Consider the following 19,179-nt stretch of genomic DNA (forward strand, 5'->3'; position numbering starts at 1 on the left):
TCCTCACAAGAGCTTGCAGGAAGGTCACAAGCACAGCAACCATCTATTGATCTCCTCTTCAATCATCAGAGTGAAAAATAAGATTTTATGAAAATGGAGCACTTATAGGAAAAAGGGTAGGAATGAACAGATGAGCAATAAATTGTCATGTTGGGGCTGTACCTGAGATCCAAACGAGGATACAGCTGTTATAAAGATTAAGACAGATTTGTGATGAGGGATATTATTGCAAGGTATGGAAAAATACATTTAGGTTTTTTTTTTTTTAAAGTTATTATAATGGAATATCTTAGGTCAATATAGCCAATTAGGGAGGTAGATGTAGAAGTTAAAAGAAGGGTTTAATTTTTTTAACTATTTTGAGGCTGGATGCAGTGGCTCATGCCTGTAATCCCAGTGCTTTGGGAGGCCAAAGCAGGAGGATCACCTGAAATCAGGAGTTCAAAACCAGCCTGGGCAACATATCAAGACCCTGTCTGTACGAAATTTTTAAAAATTAGCCAAGCGTGGTGCATGCCTGTGGTCCCAGCCACTCAAAGGAGGCTGAGACGAGAGGATTGCTTGAGCCCAGGAGTTCAAGACTGCTGTGAACTATAATTGCATCACTGTACCCCAACTCTGGACAACAGAACAAGACCCCATCTCAAAAAAATTTTTTTTGAGATATAAATCCAACAATTTTTATGTTTATGGAATTGTGCACTTCCTTACCACAATCCTTTTTTCTTTTTAAAGACAGAAAGTCTCACCCTGTCTTCCAGGCTGGAGTGCAGTGGTGCAGTCTCGGCTCACTGCAACCTCTGCTGCCTAGGTTCAAGTGATTCTCCTGCCTCAGACTCCCCAGTAGCTAGGATTACAGGTGTGCACCACCACACCCACCTAATTTTTGTATTTTTAGTAGAGACAGGGTTTCGTCATGTTGGCCAGGCTGGTCTTGAATTCCTGGCCTTAAGTGATCTGCCTGCCTCGGCCTCTTAAAGTGCTGGGATTACAGACATGAGCTACCGTGCCCAGCACCACAATCCATTTCTATCATTCCCAAAAGCTCCCTACTCCTAACCCCAGCTCCAGGCAACTACTGGTCTGCTTTGTGTCTATAGATTTACCTTTTCTGGTCATTTAATATAAATGGAATCATGTGACATGACATCTTTTGTGTCTGGCTTTTTTCACTAAGTGTAACATTTTTCAGGTTCATACAACACGTAGCAGTAGTCCATTCCTTTTTATTGCTGTATAGTATTCCATTTTGTGGACATACATTTTGTTTATCCAGTCAAGAAGGGTTTAAATTTTAAGTATGTTATAGTAACTACATTAAAATGAGACAAAAAAGGACTTAGTAATGACGGCTAAACTGGAGATATATGTATGAACTTAAGACCTTGGAAAGATCTGATGTCTTTCCCAAGTCTGTGTTTTCCTGGTGGCTCAACAGCAGTGTCCTGCTACAACCAGTGCTTATGCGATCAAGTGGGATGTACACCCCTGGGTCATCTTGGGCCTCTAATATCAGGGCTCCTTGTACAGGAGCTAATATGTTTGGGGGTAGGGATCAGAGTAGACCTGGAATATCTTGTTACTGGAAATAAGGGTGCTTTCAAAAATGTATGGGGCTGCCCGGGCGCAGTGGCTCATGCCTGTAATCCTAGCACTTTGGGAGGCTGAGGCGGGCGGATCACCTGAGGTCAGGAGTTCAAGACCAGCCTGGACAACATGGTGAAACCCCATCCCTACTAAAAATACAAAAAATTAGCTGGGTGCAGTGCCGTGCACCTGTAATCCCAGATACTGGGGAGGCTGAGGCAGGAGAATCGCTTGAACCCAGGAGGCGGAGGTTGCGGTGAGCCAAGATCATGCCACTACACTCCAGCCTGGGCTACCGAGCAAGACTTCATCTCCAAAAAAAAAAGTCTGGGGCTTGTCCCAGGAAGTCTGGGGATGAAATACAACAAAACAAAAATGTCTGAGGCAGTTCTGAGAGGACAAAACAGCCAGCTAAATGGGTTCCCACTGACTAGGTTTTCACAATTTGATCAAAAAGGAAATACTAAGTACAGCTGACTGGAACAAGTTGAATTTGTAAAACAGCAAGTTGATAAGAAAGGGAAAATGTAATATTAAGTGCACACAGAGTTGTATTTCAGGAAGAGTAGACAGAATGTGTTTACTTACATTTAGTAAAAAGTGGCAGTGTTGATATCAATGGGTGCCGCCTTCCTTCTATTAGTCTGTTTATAAAGTAGAGGTGAACACAAGAGCCTGGCTCACTATTCCCCCTATCGCCTACTCTTCTACTCTTTCCGTCCTTCAGGCCTTGCCTCGAATGTCATTTATCAGATAACTCTTCCCTGATCCTCCAATATAAAGCTGCAATCCCCAAGTTCCTATCCTTGCCGTGCGCTATTTTCTCAGAACCCTTTACCACTGGACATGTATTTTGTTTCCTAACTAAGTGTAAACTCCATGAAGGTAGATGTTAAATACTGCTCTATTCTGCCCCTATAGCAGTGCCTTGATAGCTAGAAGGCACTGGTACTTGTTGAACCATAAGCCTGATAGTTGTCCCCATGAGTAGTGATCGTACCTAACAACCAGGAGAAATCATGGCATATTACATAATGGATTAGCCAACTGGCCTACTGAGGAGATCTAACTTGGAAAATTTGATGCTTCTTTCCTGGGAACCAAAATCCTTACTGTGATGAGATGCTAATGAAACACGTCCATTTCCAGTAAGATACAGTGTGACAGGATTTAGAGTTATGCAATAATGGGCAGGTAAAACAGAACATAGTACTTTGGACCTCAGGGGAGCCATTACCACCAGCTGGCAGTCATACTATATTAATAATCAGACTAGTCCATTTAGTATCCTCAAAGACTAAATCATAAGGTCCCAAACCTCTAACCCCTCTACCCCAGTTTTCCTTTCAGCTAATGACCTTGAAAACAGAAGCAATCAGAAAACAATGTCCACGAGTTCCCATCATCACACACCCAGACGTCAGCCCTGCTTTCACACCTGCTGTCTTCCTGTTACCTGCTCCTTGGCCGAGCCCTCTGCTTGCACACCAGATCCCATCCTCTCTTGCCTCCTTGAGGACATTGCTCTGGCAACACTCCCAACTCTCACCTACAGCATCAAATTGTCCTCTCCTGGACCACTCCTATGGTATTCAAGACAAGATTTAAAAACAAAACTGTACCTCATTTGCCCCCTCAAGTACATCCTCATTTCTCTGATCTCCTTTAGAGCAAAGTTTCTAGAGTTACCCACACTCTGACTTTAATCTCTCCCTCTTCTATTCTCTCTTCTCCTTCTGGTATGGTAGTCGCCCCTTCATCCACAGGGCATATGTTCTGAGACCCCCAGTGAATGCCTGAAACCGTGGATAGTACTGAACCTGATAGTTTTTTTTGATACACATATACCTATGATAAAGCTTAATCTATAAACTAGGCACAGTAAGAGATTTATAAAAATAGAATAACAATACACTGTAATAAGTTATGTGAGCATTGTCTCTCTCCCTCTCTCTCAAAATCTTATTGTACTGCACTTACCTATTTTTGGACTACAGTTGCCCGTAGCAAGTGAAACTGTGGATAAGGGGGAACTACCGTATTCCCATTATGCGTAGCTACACTTTGCTATTTTTTTTTTTGAAACAGGTTCTCTGTTGCCCAGGCTTGAGTGCAGTGGCATGATCTCAGTTCACTGCAATCAGGCTCAAACGATCCTCCCACCTCAGCCTCCTGAGTAGCTGGGATTACAGGTGTGTGCCACCATGCTTGGCTAATTTTTGTATTTTTTTTTTTTGTAGAGACTGGGTTTTGCCATGTTGCCCAGGCTGGTCTCAAACTCCTGGCCTCAAGCAATCGCCTGCCTCAGCCTCCCAAAGTGCTGGGATTACAAGTGTAAGCCACTGCATCCAACCTACACTTTTAAAAATTATCCCACAGTTCTTGGATATTCTGCTGTTTTTAAAAATTTTCCATTCCTTTTTGAAATCTTTCAATTTCAATTTTGGAAGTTTATATTGACATATCTTCAAGCTCACTGATTCTTTCTGGCTGTGTTCAGTCTTATGAGCCCATCAAAGGCATTCATCTCTGTTTCAGTGTTTTATTTCTAGCTTTTTTTTTTTTTCTTTTGAGACAGAGTTTTGCTCTTGTTGGCCAGGCTGGAGTGCAATGACACGATCTTGGCTCATCGCAACCTCCGCCTCCCGGATTCAAGCTATTCTCCTGCCTCAGCCTCTCGAGTAGCTGGGATTACAGGCATGCACCACCACGCCAGGCTAATTTTGTATTTTTAGTAGAGATGGGGTTTCTCCATGTTGGTCAGGTTGGTCTTGAACTCCTGACCTGAGGTGATCCTCCCGCCTCAGCTTCCTAAAGTGTTGGGATTACAGGCGTAACCCACTGTGCCTGGTCTTTTTTTTTTTTTTTTTTTTTTTGCATTTCTTTTTGATTCTAAGTTTCCATCTCTTGCTTATACTACCTGACTATTCTTGCATGTTGTTCATTTTTTCTATTAGAAATCTGGCACATTAATCAGTTATTTTAAATTCCCAGTCTGATAACTCTCAAATCTCTGACATATCTGAGTCTGGCTCTGATGCTTGCTTTGTCTCTTCTTTTTTCCCTTTTAGCATGCTTTGTACTTTTTTACTGAAGCCAGACATGATGTATTAGGTAACAAGAACTTACGTAAACAGACCTTTAATGTGAGTTGTATGTTTATCTGGCTAACAGGCTGCATCTGATGTTCGCTGTAGGTGCTAGAGGCTCCAATTTTCCTCAATATCTTTGTCTCCCCTGTTGTCTTTGGGTTTCCCTAGAAATTCCTTCTTAAAATAGAGTCTGTATCTTGCAGCTCTCTCAGTTGTAATCCACTGTTATCCTGGAGCCCTACTGATGGTATTGTATTGGTGAGAAGATGCACTGCATATTCTTATGATTAAATCTGTCTTTTTTTTTTTTTAGTGGAGACTTGTTTTTTCCTCCTCTTATGTGAGACAGGAAGGCTAGAGGGGGGTTGAGCCATCCAACTGCCCTTCTCCTAAGCTAGAGAAGGCTCCTGCAAGTAGTTTTCCCTGAGAAAACTGTTCTCTGCCATGGAGAACAGAAGATCTGGGGCTGCTTTCTTCCTGGATGTATTTCAAAAGGATTACTTTCCCCCTTCCCGTGCCCAAAGCACGAGGGAATTTTCCTGCCATCTTTACAGGGAACCTAGTCGGTCTCCTTGAGGTAAAACCCACCAAAGTGTGGGGTTCCCTTAGACAAGCTCCTGGTTTTGAACCCTCAAGCTAGTCCGCACTCAGCCCACAGCAATATGTTTAAATCTCAGTTACTGTCTCCAACAGCTTCTGTCTTAGGTGAGCCGATCTCTATTTCCTGCCTGTTTTTGCGGTGAAGGTTTGCCCTGTGACCTCAATTCTCTGACAGATGTAAGAAAAGCTGTTGATTATCAGTTTGCTCGGCCTTTTTCTTATTATGAGGACACCCCATTCTTTCTCAAACATACTCTAGATTTGCAACTGCCCTCCACTGAAACAGCACTTGTCAAAGTCCCCAAGGACCTCAATACTGACTGCTTCAATTGTTACAGCTCACAGTATTTGACCTTTTTGCAGCGTATGACACAGTGGATTACTCCTTCCCTCAAACTTGACTTGGCTTCCAAGACATCACACACAGCTGGTTTTCTTACCTCCCTGGCCACTGTCTGTCTTTGCTGGTTTTTCCTCATCTCCTTGACTTCTTAGCATCTGGAGTGACCCAAGACTCAGTCCTTGGATCTTTCTCTACATATAACTCACTCCCTTGGTAATCTCATCTAGTCTCATGGCTTTAAAGCCATTTACACGTTGACTCCCATAATTCTATCTCTACCCTGAGTTGCTCCCTTGAACTCTGGACCAGAATATCCAACTGCCTGTTTATCATTTCCCCTGGGATAACTACTAGGCATCTCAAACTTACCTGTCCACAACCAAATTCCTGATCTTCAGCCACAGACCTGTGCTACCTACAGGTTTCTCATCTCAACTGCTCAGACAAAAATACCTAGAAATCAACCTGATGCCTTACTTTCTCATATAGCCAGCCTGTCAACAAATCCTATTAATTTTACCTTCAAGGTAAGTACAGAATCTAACCAGTTCTCAAGATTCTAACTTCTGGCACACTGGTATAAGCCACCTGCACTTCTCACCTGAGCTACCGCAAATGGCCTAACTGGTCTGTTTCCACCTTTGCTCACCAATCCCCTAAAGCACACGCCTGACCCTATCACTCCTCTGCTCAATGGCCCCCTCTCAGAGTGGCAGCCGAAGTTCACACAAGGCTCTATATAGTCTACAGGACCACATGCTCACATCCCGTCTCTCACTCTTCCTGGGTCTGCCTCAGCCTTCACTGGCTACCACACTGTTCCTGGAGCCCTCTTACATGCTCATAGCCCAAGGGCTTTGCCCTTGCTGTCTCTGCCTGGAATTATCTCCTCCCAGGTGTCCAGAAGGTTCAATCCCACACTGCTGAGACTTTGTTCAAGTGCTATCTTGATGGAGTCTTCTCTACTCTTTAAGATTCCAACATTGCCCTGCCTCCCCTAACTCCCTATTTCTTGTCCCCAACTTCTGTGGTTTTTTTTCTTTTTTTTCTTTGAGACAAAGGTCTTGCTTTGTCATTCAGGCTGGAATGCAGTGGTGTGATCAAGACTCACTGCAGCCTTGACCTCCTAGGCTCAAGAAATCCTCCTGCCTCAGCCTCTTGAATGTCAGCTGGGACAACAGGCACATACCACTGCACCCAGCTAATTTTTAGTTGTTTTTTTTTTTTTAAGAGAGACAGTCTTACTATGTTGCCCAGACTGGTCTCAAACTCCTGGCTTCAAGCGATCCTCTCACCTCAGCCTCTCAAAGCACTGGGATTACAGGAGGGAGCCACTGCGCACGACCCATGGTACTTACCTTCTGATGAACCAGATAATTTACTTAGTGTCTCTTTCCTTCTGCCAGAATTTGTTCCACATGGGCAGGGAGATTATGTCTGTTTTATTTACTGCTACATTCTCACCACCTTGAAAAAGAGTAAGGCCCATTGCAGGGTATTCCATCAGTATTTGTTAAATAAGTGAGTTATTCTAGGAAATACTATAGGTTGCAAAAAGTAGAATGGTACTGAGGGTAAGACAATCGCTTTTAAAATTTACATGTATTTATGTTGTATTAGTGTGAGTTTAGTTGTTTTTCCTTTTTTGGTTTGTTTTTATAATGAAGGGAAAAAAAGAGATCCAAGCAAGGAAAAGAAGTGACTGTGTTAACTTTGTACTTAGCAACTTCGGCGTCAAATCTCCCTGAGTTTCCCATGTACACAATCTTCTCCAAAGCATCCTCTGGCTCAGAGGAATGTGGGAGTCCTTGGAGAGGTAAATCTTCAGACAACCTGAGAAACTGTACAGTCTAAACGATGAGTGATGAAAGTTGATTATTACCATAAACATTTGTTAAGAATACCCCTAAAGCTCCCATAGCCAGATTTCTGACCACACTCAGTCTGGCCTGATTTTTTTAGTTAAGCTAAGGTTTGGGGAGCAGGCTGGCTACTCCTACCAGCATCAGAGGGCACCATGATGTTACAATTCCTTGGTCCTACTTAGGAGCTTTATATACAACTTAATTTCCCTACTTTGGTGGTTGAAGGTTAAGTGCCACTATCAGGAGTGACACTCTTACTATGTAACAATTGCATAAGATGTCAACTGTGGTTCACATACACTTTTGAGTATTTAAAAATTTCTGGTAATACTGCTGTTCCTGCCTTGATAGTATTGTTAGATACCATTCTGTATACTAAAGTATAAAACAGACTATAATGAAATACAATGAGGAAAATTTAAATACCAGAAATTAAATCTACTTCTGTAACAAAACAACATACTCTATACCTGTCTTAACTAGTGACTATATTTTTAGAACATGGGAACTGCTGCCACCTGCTGGTGATGCTTATGGCAAAGTTAATACCAGGTGGGAGATCCAAACTCCAGTCCAAATTCTGAAATTCCCTTTCAAAGCAGACAGCCACGTGAACAACTTTATTATTATCTCCTCTAATTAACTCTCATTGCTCTTGAGAAAAAATAAATACTAAGTATATTAAGAGATTACTAATGTAAATTAGAACTGTCTACTACTAAAAAAATGACTTTGGGCAAATGACTTTGGGCTGGGTGTGGTGGCTCACACCTGTAATCCTAGCACTTTGGGAGGCTGAGATGGCTGGATCACTTGAAGTCAGGAGTTCGAAACCAGCCTGGCCAACATGGTGAAACCCCGTCTCTACTAAAAATAAAAATATAAAAAAATAAAAAATAAATTAGCTGGGTGTGGTCGTGGACACCTGTAATCCCAGCTACTTGGGAGGCTGAGGCAGGAGAATCACTTGAACTGGGGAGGCGAAGGTTGCAGTGAGCCGAGATCAAGCCACTGCACTCCAGCCTGGGTGACAGAACAAGACTCCGTCTCAAAAAAAAAAAAAAAAAAAAAAAAAAAAGACTGCTGACAACACCACAAATCTGTCTGGGAATATGGCTTCTGATTCTGAGCCTTTCTTACGTTCACCAGCTCCTCCACAGGTCAACAGGAAGGGATACATCTATGCAACAAACTTTGAGATTTAGCCAAGATGGCAGGCTAATTCTCACACCAGGGCACAGTCTAATGGGTCCAGCTGACTTCCTGACTTGATCAACTTGCCCAGTGTTTAATGTTTTTCAAGAAGCTGAGCAGGAAAATTACCAGAACAGGTGAACAGCCTAAAACTGCACACACAGCACTGAAGCATCCTGAGAAGTAACTGATTTAAAGCTACAAAAGACCTCAGTCAAAATGAAATCACTGATTTGTTGAGCCTGCTAGGATTAGGTAATCTGTCTTCAAAAAGTTTTTTGGCTCCTGCCCAATCCAGATGTACCAAGGTATAATTAATGTTTATATAACAATAAAAACAGATGAGACAACTGTGACAGCTGAGAGGGGTCTAAGGAGACATGACGACTAAATGTAATAATGTGGTGTCCTAGAAGGGATCCTGGAACAGAAAAAGGACATTAGGTAAAACTAAGAAAATCTGAATAAAGTATGAACTCTACTTAATAATATCAATACTGCTTCATTAATATGATAAATGTGCTGCACTAATATGTTAATAAGGAAAACCGAGTGAGGGGTATATAGGAACACTGTACAATCTTGGCACTTTTTCTGTCAATCTATATTCTAAAATAAAAAGTTTCCTTTTAAAAAATGGATGGTCTGTTAATAGGGTAGCTAAAAAAAATAAAAATTATAATAATAAAAATTTAAACTAAAAGAAAAATGGATGAAACAAGATGCATCTCAATTGACAAAGGCAGGCCCTAAAGTTAGTTCGATCACAAGCTTAAAATGTCAGAGCTATTTTGATTTAAAAAAAAAAATTATGGCCAGGCACAGTGGCTCATGCCTGTAACCCCAGCACTTTGGGAGGCTAAGGCGGTTGGATCACTAAGTCAGGAGTTTGAGACCAGCCTGGCCAACATGGTGAAACCCTGTCTCTACTAAAAATACAAAAAAATTAGCTGGGCACGGTGCGCATGCCTGTAGTCCTAGCTACTTGGGAGGCTGGCAGGAGAATCACTTGAACCTGGGAGGCAGAGGTTGCGGTGAGCTGAGATTGTGCCACTGCACTCCAGCCTGGGCAACAGAGTGAGATTCCAACTCAAATAAATAAATAAGTTATTTGATAGCTTATTTTCATTTATCAGCTCTAGACCCAAACCTTTTATATAAAAATGAAGAGACACTGACTATGCAAACTCCCCCAAAAACACCCAGGAGGCCAGGCACTGTGGCTCAGGCCTGTAAATCCCAACACTTTGGCAGGCTGAGGCAGGAGGATCACTTGAGCTCAGGAGTTCACAGACTGGGCAATATAGCGAGACCTTATTTCTACTAAAAAAAAAAAAAAAAAAATTAGCTGGGCATGGTGCTATGTGCCTGTAGTCCCAGCTACTCAGGAGGCTGAGGTGGGAGGATTACTTGAGACCAGTATGATCGCATCACTGCACTCCATCCTGGGTGACAGAGTGAGACCCTGTCTCAAAAAGAAAAAAGGCCCATGAGGTTCATACTAATTTATGGCAAATCTCAACCCACTCATAAAAAAAGGCTTTCATGAAATTAAGGTAGGTACAAAACTCTGTATTCTATCATATATTTTGCTGACCCCACAACCTTCCACAAACCCATTTGTTTTACAGGGCATTTGGGGAGTTACCCAAATCTTTCATTTTACTGAGACAAAAGTACTCTACCAAAACTATACCATCTTAAAATTAGCTCATAACTCATGCTTCAAAAGTATTTTATAAGCCCTATTTTCTTTGTTAAAATTGAGTGATGAAGACTTTGTACCTAAGAATCACTAAGGTGACCAAACAAATTTTTGAGACTAAACACCAAATACCTATGTTGTTTTTAATATCATAAATGGGAAAAAGACCCCCATTTCTTTCATAAAACGGTATTATAAAGGCTTCTTTCCTACTTCTATGACATCATCAACAATGTACAACAGCTTAACATAAAATGATCTCTAGAAAATATCAAGTAGCTCATGAACTATAGAGCTTCTGAGGAGCTCTTTCTGAATAAATCTGAATTGAACTCCTCTTTGATCACAGAAATCACTCTTCTCAGCTATATATTGTAGAACAAATCATTTTAATTTCCATTTCTTATCTTTAATTTATTCTTTAAATTAACCTCAAATTTTTTTTTTTTTTTTTTTTTTTTTTTGAGGAGTCTCGCTCTGTCGCTCAGGCTGGAGTGCAGTGGCGCTGTCTCGGCTCACTGCAAGCTCCACCTCCCGGGTTCACGCCATTCTCCTGCCTCAGCCTCCTGAGTAGCTGGGACTACAGGTGCCCGCCACCCACCCGGCTAATTTTTTGTATTTTTAGTAGAGACAGGGTTTCACCATGTTAGCCATGATGGTCTCGATCTCCTGACCTTGTGATCCACCCGCCTAGGCCTCCCAAAGTGCTGGGATTACAGGCATGAGCCACTGTGCCCTGCAAATTAACCTCAATTTTTACACAAAATGTCCTGAATGGAAGACCATGAAACTATCTGGTTTAAACAAAATATGGGCCCTAAAAACCTAAGCTCAGTCACAAGCCCAGGTAAAAGAGATGCTATTCTGTGACCTTTTTCTTCTTACTTTATGTTATATGCCAAACAGTTTTAAAATGTGATTAGTTGCCTTGGTGACAGAACAAATAGCAACTCTGTTCTAAGATGATTTTTAAATTTATTTTTATTTTAAGATTAAGCATCCTCTTTGACAATCCAAAAACATAATCCTTGCTCACTCTGGACACACACACCTAAAACAGTTAAAAGTGATTCCTCAATTTTCAATGACAAAGTAGGAAAAAAAGAATATGTTCTCAAGCTGCAGTTCAATTTTTCTGTCCTCTTTTCCAAAAAATGTTACTTTGCTACCAAGCCACCCACCAATGATAAGGAAAGACAATTTTTCAAAAAGCCAACAAAACCCAGAAAAAGGAACAGGCATCAATTCAAAATTACCACCCGGAACACTGCTGTTGCGAAAAAAGAGTATGAAGCCAAATTCCCATAGCTTGTTAGAGAAGATCTTTAAAAATAATTCAGAAAGTTAGGACTGGAACTACTGTGGTATAGACAGGTTATACTGTCACTATATGCATATACAGTGGTAAATGCAGATAATTCAAGAACATTCAGCTTGGGAATATATTAAGCTTTCTCCTATTCCAGCAGAGGAAATAAAAACATGTGCTCCTGGAATTAATATTAAAATCATCCTTACAAACAGAAGGTAGGGCAAAGGTAAAGACAGAGAACGTGGAACAAAAGTAGCAAAGACAAGTCATTTTGAATCTAGGTTCTAACACCCAGGAAAGTTGAATAGAACTTAAATTCTTCTGAGCCAGTATCACTAAATTCTAGATTTGGCCTGAAACCAGTGGGCCATATACACCACTAATAAATATCAAGTGCCCCACAGTGTTTGTGGTATTAAAACATATATTTATATTATAAATTTCCATTCTGAAAAGCAGATCAAAATGACACTGGACCATCCAGTCAGTTACAGAGTAAAGGGCTTCCTCCAAAGAGAACTGACTTGGCAGAAATTTAGGTTGGTAGGAATGTGATTAACATGGAGTAAATGAGATCAGGTTCTCAGTATAATTTTCATAAGGCTTCTACCCACTCCAGTTGTAAGGAATAGTACTGAGGGAACTCCAACAGAATGTCTTAGAGGGATGCTTCTCAGAGACAAAGGGTCTCTAAGTTTAACTCTTGACCCCTCCTCTCCTTACCTAAAGCTTGGGGAAGAAAATAAATATTTAATTTTTACCTATTCAGAGCTTTGGGCACATTATAATATTTAATATTCTGTAGTTTTATTTTCTGAACCTTTGGCTTATAATTTTTCTCAACTTACATTAAAAAATGTATGAATGCACCTTCTTCAGTAGTACCACATGAAAATATAAACCTTGTTCTTCCATATCTTCTACGCAGGAAAAGTGAATGAATAGTACCCTAAATATCCCGCAAAGTTACTTTGTGTACTTGATGAAAGATTAGGGAAAAACAATTCACTTCCATATCTTCAGCAGTAGTTAACTAGTCTTCACCCTCATCTTCCCAAATATCGTCATCAATATCCACAGCATAAAACAGCCTGGAAGCATTAAAAAAGGTACATTTTTATACACTTGAACGAAACAATGTAAATTGCCTCTCCTTCCCTGAAAAATATTTTCTGTACTCTTAAAACATTTTTGTACATCTTTTCTTCTCCTTTAATCATTGCACTGAGGAGGGCTGAAATATGGGTCCCTCTGAACAATCTACCCTAAAGTTGGTTAAGAACGGCCTGTTTAAGGTGGATGAGTACCTGTCCAGCTCCATTCCCATCTGGCCTAGAAGATTTAATTGGCTGTCTTTTGGCCTTAAGTCCCTTGGCCATAGGGGTCCCACTGAGGGCCTAGATGGAGGCGAGGCAGGTTAGCCACACCACTCCAGCAATGATATGGGATAAAATAAGTTTGACCATCAATGCTGCCTCTGGCAAATCTCAGCCAAAAAGGGGAAAATGAGAAATAAAAATGATACCCTAAGCCCCACAACCAACTGAACAGATCCTCTCCTGGCCAAGGGAACACCAGAGAAACCTTGAAAACAGTTCCCGGCCATGACGGGATGGGAGGCCAGACACACCTGGTCATACCCCCCTCTCTCACTAACAACCATTAGGCCTTCTTTCCCTAAGGGTTCAAACCAACCCTCTGGGAAGACTTGTTCCACCGCTGATATCAACCAACCGCCTGACGCTGCCCCTCCCTTCTGCAGTTTTGGCACAAAAACCAACCAGCATTTCTTCCTGCCAATAGACCACTGACCATGGAGTGGATCTAGCCAGTCTATGGAGGATGTGTACTGAGGTTTTCATGTTCTCTGCTTCACCTGATATCAGAGAACTCCCCCAGAGATCATGCTAATGCCACCATTTTTTGAACATGGGTCCCCTGAAGGGTAATGAAGCTCAACTGCACATGCAGCGTATTTCTCCTTTCATAAATATTCATGACTCCTCCTATACCTTACTGAATATGTATATCTGGCTATCTTGTAGGGCATAAATCCCTGTCTTCCTCTTCCCATCCTTAAAGTGTCTGTTTCCAGCTTCTGGCTGAAGGCTATGCTTCCCAACCTGTCAGAACGGCCACTTTGCCAGCTTCAACTCTTTATGAGAAATAAAGCTCTCCTTTCCAAATTAAAACAAACGAACAAAACAGTCCTTTTAGAATCCAGACAAATTCTCCAGGGCCAAGGATAAACAATAATGGGGGATGGGTATCACAAAACTGATACTCAGCGTATACAATACATGGAATAAGCCAAGACTGGGGAAGTCAGGCAATTTAAACTGACCTCTTTCGAGACACTATTATTACTATTACATGCTCATCACTCCATTCTATCTTCACAGTCCTTGCACCCTCCATTTGTAGAATGTTTTGTAGCTGTCAATTTGTCTTCCTTTCCTTATGTTATCTACAATTTATGCAATTTCCAACACTAGATTTCCAATAGTTCATGGCAGGGCTTGTTTCTTCAATTTCTCTTATAGTTTCACAATACCAATGTGTTTACTTAACAGACACCTCTTAACAAAGGATCATCAACTGATGCTCAAAGTGGAGAGCTCTTGGAGAACAGGATATTCACGTTATGCCAAGGAATCACCCCACAGATTACTTCCTAATAACAAAATGGAAAACTTGCCTTTACAATAAAGCAAACTGTAGAACTGAGCACCACACTAATGAGGGACATCATGGACCTCTTGATGTGATTCAATACGGAATACACACATCACTCCTCATGAAGTATCAGCATAAAAAATGTTATTCTAAATCTAATCAAACTTCAGTCTAGACCTAACTTCCAGTTTATAGCAAATAAGAGAAACAAGCTAAAGGACACCATGGACAAATAAAACTCTAGAAGGTAAGACGTTATATAAGACAACTGGCCTGGACTCTTCAAAAAGTGAATGTTCAGCCAGATGCGGTGGCTCACGCCTGTAATCCCAGCACTTTGGGAGGCCGAGGTGGGCAGATCATGAGGTCAGGAGATTGACACCATCCTGGCTAACACAGTGAAACCCCATCTCTACTAAAAATACAGAAAAATTAGCCGGGCATGGTGGCGGGCACCTGTAGTCCCAGCTACTCAGGAGGCTGAGGCAGGAGAATGGCATGAGCCTGGGAGGTGGAGCTTGCAGTGAGCCGAGAAAGCGCCACTGCACTCCAGCCTGGGCGACAGAGCGAGACTCTGACTCAAAAAAAAAAAAAAAAAGTGAATGTTCACAAAACACACACACAAAAAAGGTGGGCCAAAGCTTTTCTGTATTGAGACTAAAGAGATAGAACCAAATACAATGACTGAACTTGTTTAGATTCTGGTTCAAATAGCTTTAAAAGATATTTTCAGAAATAATTAGGAAGTTTCAAATATGTTTGTTTACTAGATAATAGTATGCCACTATCATTAAATTTTTTAAAAGTACTGTCATTATGTAGAAACATTTCCTTATCTTAGGAGAATTGTGGAAATATTTAGAGTTGAAGCATTATCTTATGTAGAAACATTTCCTTATCTTAGGAGAATTGTGGAAATATTTAGAGGTGAAGCATTATCATAACTCCAACTTCACGTAGTTCAGTAAAAATGTTAAGGGAACAAATATGGTAAAGTACTATCAATTGTTAATTTGAGTGGAAAGTATCCTACTATTCATAGTCCTATCCTTTCAAATTTTCTGTGTTTGAAAACTTTCACTATAAAAACTTCCAGATGGTGTATATTCTCATTATAAAACTCATTTTTGAGAAAATAATATAAAAATTCCTTTATAGGGGAAAACATGTAAGATAATTCTCTAAATAAGTCCAAGTACTTAAATAAAACACTGGATTTGTGATCTGCAAATCAAGTACCAAAAATTGCTGGTGAGCCTAAGGAATTCTGTGTATACATACCGGTTAAAACATGGTGAACCAGGGTCATTGAAATGTTTGTAAGGGTTTGCTCTAGAGAGAGAACCCATGCAAATCCAACAGAAATATTGCATACAGCCAGTACATGTCATCTTGTTACATCCATCTAATTTCTGGTGGGAAGGATAGAAAGAGAAACATACCAAGGCTGTAAAAGCAGAAGAGACAGGCACATGCCAAAATGATTCAGTACAACATTGTCCTGGTCTTCTCCCTTTTCTTATGCAAGGTTGAGATATCAATGTAACACACTGATGACTATGTAATTGTTTATATTTTGCAGTATAAGTAAAACATAGAATACAGAACCAAAGACAAAAACCACATGATTATCTCAATAGATGTAGAAAAGGCCTTTGACAAAATTCAACAACCCTTCATGCTAAAAACTCTCAATAAATTAGGTATTGATGGGACGTATCTCAAAATAATAAGAGCTATCTACGACAAACCCACAGCCAATATCATACTGAATGGGCAAAAACTGGAAGCATTCCCTTTGAAAACTGGCACAAGACAGGGATGCCCTCTCTCACCACTCCTATTCAACATAGTGCTGGAAGTTCTGGCCAGGGCAATCAGGCAGGAGAAGGAAATAAAGGGTATTCAATTAGGAAAAGAGGAAGTCAAATTGTCCCTGTTTGCAGATGACATGATTGTATATCTAGAAAACCCCATTGTCTCAGCCCAAAATCTCCTTAAGCTGATTAGCAACTTCAGCAAAGTCTCAGGATACAAAATCAATGTACAAAAATCACAAGCATTCTTGTACACCAATCACAGACAAACAGAGAGCCAAATCATGAGTGAACTCCTATTCACAATTGCTTCAAAGAGAATAAAATACCTAGGAATCCAACTTACAAGGGATGTGAAGGACCTCTTCAAGGAGAACTACAAACCACTGCTCAATGAAATAAAAGAGGATACAAACAAATGGAAGAACATTCCATGCTCATGGGTTGGAAGAATCAATATTGTGAAAATGGCCATACTGCCCAAGGTAATTTATAGATTCAATGCCATCCCCATCAAGCTACCAATGACTTTCTTCACAGAATTGGAAAAAACTACTTTAAAGTTCATATGGAACCAAAAAAGAGCCCGCGTCGCCAAGTCAATCCTAAGCCAAAAGAACAAAGCTGGAGGCATCACGCTACCTGACTTCAAACTATACTACAAGGTTACAGTAACCAAAACAGCATGGTACTGGTACCACAACAGAGACATAGATCAATGGAACAGAACAGAGCCCTCAGAAATAATGCCGCATATCTACAACTATCTGATCTTTGATAAACCTGACAAAAACAAGAAATGGGGAAAGGATTCCCTATTTAATAAATGGTGCTGGGAAAACTGGCTAGCCATATGTAGAAAGTTGAAACTGGATCCCTTCCTTACACCTTATACAAAAATTAATTCAAGATGGATTAAAGACTTAAATGTTAGACCTAAAACCATTAAAATCCTACAAGAAACCCTAGGCAATACCATTCAGGACATAGGCGTAGGCAAGGACTTCATGTCTAAAACACCAAAAGCAATGGCAACAAAAGCCAAAATTGACAAATGGGATCTCATTAAACTAAAGAGCTTCTGCACAGCAAAAGAAACTACCATCACAGTGAACAGGCAACCTACAAAATGGGAGAAAATTTTTGCAACCTACTCATCTGACAAAGGGCTAATATCTAGAATCTACAATGAGCTCAAACAAATTTACAAGAAAAAAACAAATAACCCCATCAAAAAGTGGGCAAAGGATATGAACAGACACTTCTCAAAAGAAGACATTTATGCAGCCAAAAAACACATGAAAAAATGCTCATCATCACTGGCCGTCAGAGAAATGCAAATCAAAACCACAGTGAGATACCATCTCACACCAGTTAGAATGGCCATCATTAAAAAGTCAGGAAACAACAGGTGCTGGAGAGGACGTGGAGAAATAGGAACACTTTTACACTGTTGGTAGGACTGTAAACTAGTTCAACCATTGTGGAAGTCAGTGTGGCGATTCCTCAGGGATCTAGAACTAGAAATACCATTTGACCCAGCCATCCCATTACTGGGTATATACCCAAAGGACTATAAATCATGCTGCTATAAAGACACATGAACACGTATGTTTATTGTGGCACTATTCACAATAGCAAAGACTTGGAACCAACCCAAATGTCCAACAACGATAGACTGGATTAAGAAAATGTGGCACATATACACCATGGAATACTATGCAGCCATAAAAAATGATGAGTTCATGTCCTTTGTAGGGACATGGATGAAACTGGAAAACATCATTCTCAGTAAACTATCGCAAGGACAAAAAACCAAACACCGCATGTTCTCACTCATAGGTGGGAATTGAACAATGAGAACTCATGGACACAGGAAGGGGAACATCACACTCTGGGGACTGTTGTGGGGTGGGGGTAGGGGGGAGGGACAGCATTAGGAGATATACCTAATGCTAAATGACGAGTTAATGGATGCAGCAAAACAACATGGCACACGGATACATATGTAACAAACCTGCACATTGTGCACATGTACCCTAAAACCTGAAGTATAATAAAAAAAAAAAAAAAACACAGAAAATAGCTAGTTTTACTACAACTAGTTACTTGGCACAATCTCTTCCGACAAGCAGTAGATAAAAATCACACACATATAACTGGAAAATGTAGTTAGATTAATATTAAAATGTTTGGATGTAATGTGTGGGTTTTTAATTTTTACAGAAATCTAAGTAAATATTTGGTACCAAGTCCTCCACTCTGTCATAGGGCTAAGGTATGTCAAAAGTGATTATATGGCCAGGTGTGGTGGCTCACGCCTGTAATCCCAGCACTTTGGGAAGTGGGCGAGTCATTTGAGGTCAGGAGTTCGAGACCAGCCTGGCCAACATGCTGAAACCCCGTCTCTACTAAAAATACAAAAATTAGCCAGGTGTGGTGGCTGGCGCCTGTAATCCCAGCTACTTGGGAGGCTGAGGCATGAAAATTCCTTGAACCTGGGAGGCGGGGATTGCAGTTAGCTGAGATTGCACTACCACACTCCAGCCTGGGCAAGAGAGAGACTCAGTATCAAAAAAAAAAAAACAAAAAAAACAGTGATTACATATAGTGCCAGTTTCCTTAACTGGAGCCCACTATGTTCAGTTCAGACATAACAGATTAGAACAACAGAATCAAATGCAAAGATGTATTTTGATTTTAAAACATATTAAGATTTTTGTCAAGAAGCAATAGATCTAATTATTTTGACTCAAATTAATTCCTGAGTGTATCTTAAACAGGTGTGCAGCATTCCAGGATAAATAGTTCTGAGTGATCAGATTTGATTTTTTTTAATCACATAGATGAGGTAAGAGTTGACCATAGCTCTAGTATGCCCTCCTTACAACCCATTCAATTTTGAGGTAGATACAATGTGAGAACAATGGTCACTGTTAGAAAACACTTTGAAAAGGGAAGTCTGCAAACAAGATCTAGTAGTGAAAT

General features: G+C 40.6%; 1 protein-coding gene and 1 long non-coding RNA gene across 9 annotated transcripts in view; both read right to left on the bottom strand.

The window, feature by feature from the left end:
• LOC129486244 (uncharacterized) overlaps positions 1 to 8,360 on the bottom strand; it is a 32,571-nt gene extending 24,211 nt beyond the window's left edge. For 2 of the 3 annotated variants that reach the window (XR_010121691.1, XR_008658904.2), the window contains exons 1-2: positions 6,981 to 8,360; positions 3,044 to 3,170 (exon numbers count right to left, since the gene is read on the bottom strand). This is a non-coding gene — a long non-coding RNA (uncharacterized lncRNA). The remainder of the gene's footprint in view (positions 1 to 3,043; positions 3,171 to 6,980) is intronic. The other variant, XR_010121690.1, reaches the window with a different exon arrangement.
• A 2,989-nt stretch (positions 8,361 to 11,349) lies between these two features.
• RNF14 (ring finger protein 14) overlaps positions 11,350 to 19,179 on the bottom strand; it is a 43,616-nt gene continuing 35,786 nt past the window's right edge. For all 6 annotated transcript variants that reach the window (XM_055285842.2, XM_055285844.2, XM_055285840.2 and 3 more), the window contains 2 exons: positions 15,656 to 15,786; positions 11,350 to 12,789 (listed from right to left, as the gene is read on the bottom strand). In XM_055285842.2, coding sequence (XP_055141817.1) covers positions 12,732 to 12,789; positions 15,656 to 15,786 — 189 coding nt within the window. In that variant the 3' untranslated portion in view covers positions 11,350 to 12,731. The remainder of the gene's footprint in view (positions 12,790 to 15,655; positions 15,787 to 19,179) is intronic.

This window comes from Symphalangus syndactylus, chromosome 7 (genome assembly GCF_028878055.3).
Source record: "Symphalangus syndactylus isolate Jambi chromosome 7, NHGRI_mSymSyn1-v2.1_pri, whole genome shotgun sequence".
In the NCBI taxonomy this organism is placed as follows: domain Eukaryota; kingdom Metazoa; phylum Chordata; class Mammalia; order Primates; family Hylobatidae; genus Symphalangus; species Symphalangus syndactylus.